The sequence below is a fragment of the Otolemur garnettii genome, unplaced genomic scaffold (genome assembly GCF_000181295.1).
Source record: "Otolemur garnettii isolate 467f Iridium unplaced genomic scaffold, OtoGar3 scaffold00016, whole genome shotgun sequence".
NCBI classification, from domain to species: domain Eukaryota; kingdom Metazoa; phylum Chordata; class Mammalia; order Primates; family Galagidae; genus Otolemur; species Otolemur garnettii.
Genome location: NW_003852411.1, coordinates 13,533,095 through 13,541,331, shown reverse-complemented (window position 1 = coordinate 13,541,331; position 8,237 = coordinate 13,533,095). Strand labels below are relative to the sequence as shown.

The 8,237-nt window shown below is 55.5% G+C and overlaps 1 protein-coding gene across 1 annotated transcript in view; it reads left to right on the top strand.

The window, feature by feature from the left end:
- Positions 1-5,616, top strand: part of QSOX1 (quiescin sulfhydryl oxidase 1) — a 50,925-nt gene extending 45,309 nt beyond the window's left edge. Inside the window, exons 11-12 of the mRNA XM_023510757.1 lie at positions 2,099-2,278; positions 3,852-5,616. Of these exons, the coding sequence (XP_023366525.1) occupies positions 2,099-2,278; positions 3,852-4,636 (965 nt within the window). The 3' untranslated portion in view covers positions 4,637-5,616. The remainder of the gene's footprint in view (positions 1-2,098; positions 2,279-3,851) is intronic.
- Positions 5,617-8,237: the final 2,621 nt, after the last annotated feature.

Here is an 8,237-nt window from a genome sequence, read left to right as displayed (position 1 = left end):
GCTCAGACGACAGATACTTATCATCTCTCGGTTCTGGAGCCTGAGGTCCAAGATCTAGGTGTTAGCTGGGGCATCCCCTTGGCTTGTAGAAGGCTGTCTCCTAAGTCTTCTTATAGTTGTCTTTCTCCCCATCTGTGTCCAAATTTCCTCTTCTTGCAAGGATACCAGACAGGTTGGATTAGGGCCCACCCTAATAACCTCATTTTACCTTAAATACCTCTTTAAAGACCCCACCTCTAAATACAGCTACATGCCAAGCCACTAGGACTTAGAACTTCAGTCTGCCAATTTTGGAGAACACAGTTCAGCCCACAACACAGGCCAAAGGCCAGCAGTGCAGAGAGCAAGTCTGGCCTCTTGGCAGCCCCAAATGAAGGCTGGTATGGATGGAGCCTGGGAGGGAGGAGGGAGGTGAGTCTGGAGAGGGAGGCAGAAAAGAGGAGACCTCAGTGAGGGTGCAGTTTGGGTTTAGGGGAGTTAACAGGCACATAATACAGGCAGTTAGTGCTTTGGGAAGGTTTCTGGCTGCTGGTAGGTGGTGGGTTCTGCTGGGGCAAGAGGGGACAGTGGCCAATTAGGAAGTTGTGGAAATAGTGCTGGACTGTTTGGTGATGGCCTGGACTCTAGCTGCAAGTGTGCCCAGGGGAGAGGAGGCCAGATCTGGGGATATTTAGAAGGCAGAGCTGACAGGACTTCATAGTGGATTGGAGGAAGGATTATGTGGGAACCAGGACTCGGAGTGGGCTCTGGGGTTGTGGGGCCTGGGCCGGTGGAGCCAAGAAGTGGGAAGGCTAGAAGTGAGAGGGTGGAGTCAGAGGTCTGTTTTTGCCTACTGGACATCTGGATGGAGATGTGCGTATGGAACCTGGGTTCTGGGCAGTGGTGCAGGATAGGGGATCCACTTTGAGGTCAGTGGCACATAGATTACAGTTGAAGCCACAGCTCTGGATGAGCTCCTGGCAGGAGGCAGAAAAGTGGGCTGAGGACTGAGCTCTGGAGCACTGTAGTATCCAGACCACTGTGAAAGGCTGAGGCAGCAGCCACTATGATGTCCACAGGGCCCCAAAGGAAAGTGTTGCAGCTGAGTGAATGCTGTGGGGTGGTGTGAGATGAAGACATCTATCTCCCCAAGAGCTGTGTCAGGGGAGCAATGGATCCGATGGCCTAGTTGGATTAGGCTGAAGGGGGGTGGAGAGGCAAGATGCTGGAAATAATGGGCAGGAATAGGGGTATAACTGGGTCAGAGAGGGGATTTCTTTATTGTAATTGTTTTTGCCAGTCAGCATAATCCCCTATTAAGGGAGAAATTGATGATGCATTAAAGAAAGAAAGTGTTTACCAGAGTAAAATCCTGGAGGTGAGAAGGGGGCTGAGCAGGTGGTGGTTGGTGCCCTTGTGGTGGGGAGGTGGGTGCCTGGGCTGGCGGGCAGGCATGGGCTGGCGTGGGCTCTGACCTTGCTAGGAATGACAGGGTGCTGAGGTCCCTGCGATGGAGGGGCAAGAACAGGAGATTGACTTCTGAGGCGGGAGGTATAGTGGGAAGGAAAGACTTTGGAAGCAGCGAGCAGCAGCCCTGGGGCCCATGGAGCAGGGAACAGGGAAGGGTGGTATCAGGGAAGTTAACAGGCCTTTGTGGCTGTCAGCCCAGAGGGCCCAGCTGGGGGAGATGGAGACAGATTAGGGCATGTGCAGGCCACTTGAGGTTGGTCTCAGAAGCCCGAGGGAGCAAATGGCTTGAGAAGCCTGAAGCAGATGGGGTAGAGGAGTGTGGGGTGAGGGCAGGGTGCTCACCTGCCATGTTGCAGGAGCCTGAAGAATAGGGACTTTGTTCTAGGTATGACAAGTGCCTGGATGAGGGGCAGAGAGGGAGAACATAACTGGGGTTACAAGTTTGGGAGGAGGTGAGGTCACCTCTAAAGTGACCCCTGGCAGGGGGAGAAGTAGGCAAAGGGGCACTGGGTGCCTCCTTGCATAGGCTGAGTTGTGGGGCATCTATGTAGGGGTGACCACAATGGGGCTGTGGAGAGAAAGGAGGTGGAGCCAGTAGGGCCAGGTAGCTTCAAGGGCCCTGGTGTATGGTGTCTCCTCTCCCCTGTAGCCAAGGCCCAGGAGGTCCTCCAAGCCATCCGCGGCTACGTTCGCTTCTTTTTCGGCTGCCGAGACTGCGCTGCCCACTTTGAGCAGATGGCTGTTGACTCCATGGACCGGGTGGGCAGTCTGAATGATGCCGTCCTCTGGTTTTGGTCTAGCCACAACAGGGTCAATGCTCGCCTTGCAGGTAAGGAAAGGCCGTCTTCAAGGCTGGAGTCACCTAGGGGAGGAGGGGGGTGAGGGAACATTGGGGTCTAGGTCCAGGGGTGGGAGAAGGGATACTTTCTTCTTAGTGATACCCCATCCCTGCTAACTATTGCTGGTACCATTAGACCCTTTATCTAGGTGAGGAAACCAATACCCTTTCACCCACATGGGGCCAGGGTCCCTCTCCTGCTCTGCTTCCTGGCTGTTGACCCCTTACTCAAACCAATAGAGAGGAGAGAGCTGAGGTTTCCCTCCCTGGGAAGGGTCTAATGATAGATGTGCTGGAAAAGAGGACCAGGGTCCTCTTGGAAATACCAGGGACCAATTTCCCCAATGGGAGGTACTGTCTTCTGCTTTTCTCTCATTTACAGTGCTTCCCCCTGCCACACACACACTCAGGACTCTGATGGGCTCAACAGGCAAAAGCATTGAACTCCAGGGACAGCAGGGTGGGGAGGGAGCCATCTGTAGACAGGAGGGGCTTGTCTGAGGGGAGGGGGTGCAGGCGGCTGTGACAGCCTTCCCAGGGGTAGGGGTGGGCGGGCCGAGGTTAAAGGAGCTGAACGGAGCAGGTGGTGGTGCAAGCTGCACTTGGTCCTGGTCTCCTGGGTCCTGTGGACTTTGAAAAGAAGACACGTGCCTGCCTTCTCCTCCCTCCCTACCCAGCCCTCCCCTCCTGCCAGTGCCACCAAATGCTCCATTTGACCCTCCAGCCCTGTGACCTCTGCAACTCCCAGCTGCCGCAGCAGGGCCAGGAGCTGGGGCCTCTCTCCCAGGGCCAAAAGCAAGGCAGTGCCTCACTGTCCCTGGTGGGGTCCCTTCAGAGCAAACTAATAATTAGCAGGTGCTGAGCGCTCACTGTGAGAGGCCTGAGCTTTGGAATCTACTTGTTGCCCACTCCCCCAAATAACCATTCTGACTCCAGTGTCCCTGCTGCTGCTTCCTTGGGGTCAGCGTCATTTCTCCCTGTTAAGACCCTCCTTTAAGACCTTTAGAAGAGGGGATCCTGGCTGGTGTACCCTGGGACTGGCCTGGGGCTCTGCCTAGATTGCTGGTCCTGGCACTGGGGCCTCTCCTGTGCTCCCAGGCCTCCCCACACCCGCTCCTTGGGGCCTGGCCTACTTCCTACCTGCCTTGGTGGGCTGCAGGTGCTTGGGGAGAGCACCTGTGGAATTACCCTGCACAGCCAGCACTTGTTTTAAAAAACATTTTCCCTTTAATTAACAAAAGTAATATATTTTCACTGTATGAAATTCAGAAAATTTCAGAAAAATTAAAAAAAAAAAAAAACCCACTAGCAGACCATCCAGAGACAGCAAGCAGACCATCCTGTGTCTCCTTGCCTTTTCCTGTGTCTGGTCCCAGGGTACAAATTGCTGGTAAAGTCAGCAAAGGGGGACACTGGGAAGGAGCCAGTCACACTTCCCTGGGAAACTGCAGCGTGCTGGGGGCTGTGGGTGGCTAGAATTCTTCTCAGCCTTTTCTTAATGCTGCCATCTCTCGAGCCCCCATCATGGGCTGGTCTTTTAGTCTGTGCTTTCTCACGTCCACAGGTGCCCCCAGTGAAGACCCTCAGTTCCCCAAGGTGCAGTGGCCGCCCATCGAACTCTGCTCTGCCTGCCATAATGAGCTGCATGGTGTCCCTGTGTGGGACGTGGCCGCCACCCTCAGGTTCCTCAAGGCCCACTTCTCCCCAAGCAACATCGTGCTGAATGCCCCTCCAGCAAGGTTGGCGCCCCGGAGCAGCACGCAGAATGTGACAGCTGCCCCAGAGCTGCTGATGGAAGCCCTAAAGCTGAAAAGTGGGAATTCACCTCTGGACCCTGAGGAGGCTGAGGTAGTCAGATTCCTGGGAGTCACTGTCCCAGATGTTCTAGCAGAGAAACCTGAGGCAAGCCACTCCATGGAGCTGCATGCCAGCCCAAAGCCCATACCGGCAGAGCCCCAGAGGGGGCCCCCTGAGCCCGTGGCAGGGCCTCAGGGGGGTGAGGTGGGGCAGCAGCAGAGGCTGCGGCATCTGAGCAAACGAGACTCAGGGGCTGCGTTACTCGCCAAGCCCTGGGCTGAGAAGAACCACCCCAGGGGCCCTTTAGGGCTCAGACACATAGGCCACAGCTCCAAGCAACTGGCAGATGACCCTGCTGGGGAGTTGGAGGCCCAAGCCCGGAGGGGCCGTGGCCAGTGGCTACAGGTTCTGGGGGGGAGCTTCTCCCACCTGGACATCAGCCTCTTAGTAGGGCTCTACTCTCTGTCCTTTATGGGCCTGCTGGCTGTGTACACCTACTTCCGGGCCAAGGTGAGGGCTCTGAAGGCCCACGCTGGCCACCCTGCAGCCTGAAGTGCCCACCTTGGGAGGGACTCAGAGCAGAAGCTACCATCCATGGAGCTCTTTTAGACCCTGCTCTGCCCTCCCCTCCTATCCCCTGCTCCTGTCCAACCTAGCAGAGTGGGAAGTCCAGGAAGACCATTTGGTCCAGTGAACCCTCTTAGGTCTGCTGGGAGGGAGAGTCCCACAGACAGAAAAGAGAGGTTTATCTGACAGCACTGAGAAGCTGCCGTGGGCAGTGAGCGTAGAGAGCCTCAGTTGCTGGCCCTGGCACCAAATCCCTATTTTTCAGCTTATTTGAAGTCTTGCCCCATCCTCACTGGAGGCTCAATCTCTCCTGCTTGTTCTTTGCCCTAAATTGGGCCAAGTGAAGCCAGAGGAGGGTCTTCTAGGCTGGGTAGGCTGGAGTAGAAGTCCTTACCCCATTCCAGGCCACCATCCATCCTGCTGCCTTCTGGACACAGAGGCCTTGGCACCAAAGAAAGACAGACCACCTCTGGCTCTCTATGATCTGCCCAGCCTCTAGTTCCACAGACCTCCCTGATGGATGGGGGGTGGGGTGGGGGAGTCTGGAAGCTTCTGGAAATCATGCTGATCTCCCAGGTGGCAGGTAACAGTTGCCAGGCAGTTGTGGGGTGAGTGGCTTGGCAGGACCCAGGCAGGTGTTGCAGGGAATGATGCTGGGCTCAGCTCTGAGAAGTGGAGGGAGACAGAAGGAAGGGGTGGTTATGTTGAATGTGCTTTGGCTTCTCCCACTAAGCTCTGCCCTCTCCGCGCTGGTCTTTCCTCTTTTTATTTTGGTCTCCAAAGTAGATGCTGGGTGCTGAGCTGAAGATAAGATAGCAAGGTGGGTGTCGTCCTTTCCCAGGTCCCACCTCCCAGTGCACAGAGGTTAGGAGGGCCAGGGGAGGGCAGCGCTATACACATGCTTGATTCCCACTCTACCCCACTGCTTGGGAGCCTTGTGGAATAAATTATTTTTGCTAAGGCAAGCATCGGTGTGTTCTTGCTACTTGGAGACGTAGTGTCCAGGTCTGGACAGAATGCACAGAGACCAGCCCTGCCTGGGCTTCACCCACACACAACTTCCCAGCGCAGGCAGTTCCTGGCCTAGGGAGAAGGCATCCTCCCTGCTGTTCCCAGAGCTCTCTGTACCCCAAGTCCCTGTAGTCCCCTTGTGCATAGGGGACAGGTCTCTGTGGAGATGGAGCCTCTCCTGCCTCCTGCTCTCCCACCCTCCCTGGAGCACCTGCCTCAGTGCCCAAGTCTGCTTGGGAGCCTGTTTCCGCCTGCCGCCCCCTCGGCTGGGTATCCTGAGGAGGGTTGTTTGTCAGAGCCTTCTGGGGCTGGCTGCTCCACGGGGAGGAGTCAGCCAGGATTAGAGAGCCTGCCCCTAATCTGGCCTGCTGGGTTTTACAAGGATCAGAGCAGCTGATAATGAACCTCATTAAGGGGGAACAGGAGCCTCAATCCGATTTGGGGGTCCCTCTTTGATGTCTTCACTCTGCTCAGATGGCCTGGGCACTGGGTGGAGCAGGTGGGGTGCCAAGGACCCTCCCACTAAGGGGCAGCTGGGATGGGGGCAATGGGGGTCAGCCTTCCCCTGGGTCCTGCATGTTCCATTGACCTCTTTAGCTGCCGCTCCTTAGGGTAGACTCCAGCCTGGAGGCCCCTCATTGCTGCAGGCTCCCTCTCTGTGCCCCAGTCAGGCATCTGTCTGATCCCTGGGACCCCCCCACCCCAGCTGGATATGCTGTCCTCCCCCTGCTCCCCCTGGCCCTGGCTGGGGCCTAACAGGCTGACAGGAGCCCACAGTCTGGAGGCAACCCTGGCCTGAGAGAGAATGAGAGAGGCCGCAAAACCACTGCTGTGCCCGCCAGACCAAAGCCACTGCCAGGCTTCCCACACACAGTCAAGAGTAGAGAATTTTCTTCAGCAAGCCCTGTGGCTCCCTTGACCACATATCCTAAAAACAAACTGAGGTATTTAGAATTAGGGCTATGTTGGAGCTGTTTTCAGAGGCAGCCTAGGCTCCAGTGTGCACCCACAGTGCCTGGGATGGCAAGCAGGGCCTCACTCAGGGACGTTCAGTGGTTGTGGGTTTCCCTCCTCACAGCTGTCTCTGGCAGCCAAGCCTCTTTTTGCCTTGTCCCAGCCCCTCTGATTGATAAATGGGTGGGCCTCCTCAGCAGGACCGCTGCCTTTCACCTTGATTTCCCCAGGGCTCTGGTCAGCAGCACCGATAAACTGGCTGCGCCCACCAGCTGGTCCCCACTCCTACCCGGTCTGCTGGGCTGGGCGCTGGGCTAGCTGAGTCTCGAACACCTCTCTAGGTTGTTTCTCTGCACCCTGGGAGGCTCCCATGGCAGGGGAGGGTCCCCTGGGGAGCCCTGCAAAGTAAAGGCTCCTTGTCACCACTGCCTGGCATGTCACCTACTAAGGGTTCAGGAACACTTTTCTCAAGGAGACATCTGGGCTATGAAAGAACAGTAGATGTTAACAAGGAAAATAAGAAGGGCGCGTATTACACAGAGGAGGAAGTACATACCAAGTCCAGCAAAGAAAGATAGTAATACAGGAAATTCTCAGCAGAAAACTTAGATTTTTAAAAGGATTTTCTCAGTACTGCACTGGGCTAGACCCGGGGGATAGAACAGAGAGGAGAGATGTGACCCCCTGCTGCTATGAAGCTGACACTCTTGGAAAAGACAGATTACCAATGAGAAAGACAGTTACAGGCTGTGGTAAGTGCTCTGAAGGGTTGGGAGCTTTGCTGAGACATGAGGGTGTGAAGCTAGAATGGGGGGTAGGGCTGGAAAAGTCACCAGGCAGGTATAGAAGGGCCACAGCCCCAAGGCTGCCACAGTCACATTCTTGGGGGTCCAGAGGGGTGGCCTGCTTTTGGCCAGGCTCCTCCCCAACAGCCATGCAGAGGAGTGAGCGTGGGGGAGTCTAGTTGCAGCTCATCCTCTGGTGTGGGGATGGAGGAGTGGGCTCCAGGGGACCCACACAGCCTTGCCCTGGAGGAAAGACTGAAGAGGACTCAGGGTGCCTTCAGACCTGGGCTTTGGGTGGGGCAGTCAAGTCTACCCTTGAAGAGAATGGATGCCAGCACCTGACTTCTGGGTTAGTCCTCCCAACACTTACTAGCCGTGTGACTGTGGCCAGGTTAATTTACTTTTTGAAGCTCCTTCTCTTCATGTGTCAGTGGAGATAAGCCACCCGCCTTACAAGATTGTTGGACCATTCTGGGCAAACAATAAGGCCTTAATAATGGTAGCCCTTTATTCATGTCAGCCTCCTGTCTTAATACACACCAACTCCAGGGGCCCCCTTGTGCCCAAAGGGGATGCCACCTACACAGATATTCTGGGGAGAGTGTCCCTGGAGTCATGCCTCCAGAGAGCAAGCCCTAGCAGGTGCCACTGTCCAGAGTTTAGCTGAGGTGTCATGTGGAAAAAATGCCTCCCCACCCCTAATCTGCCACAGTACTGGTGGTGTCTGTGAGATGGGGCTCCCAAAAGCCTTTGCTGTTCTTTCTATCTCAGGAATGTTTACACTACTGCAGAATTAATATTTACCATTTATGGAAGAAACTCAACTTTTTTTTTTT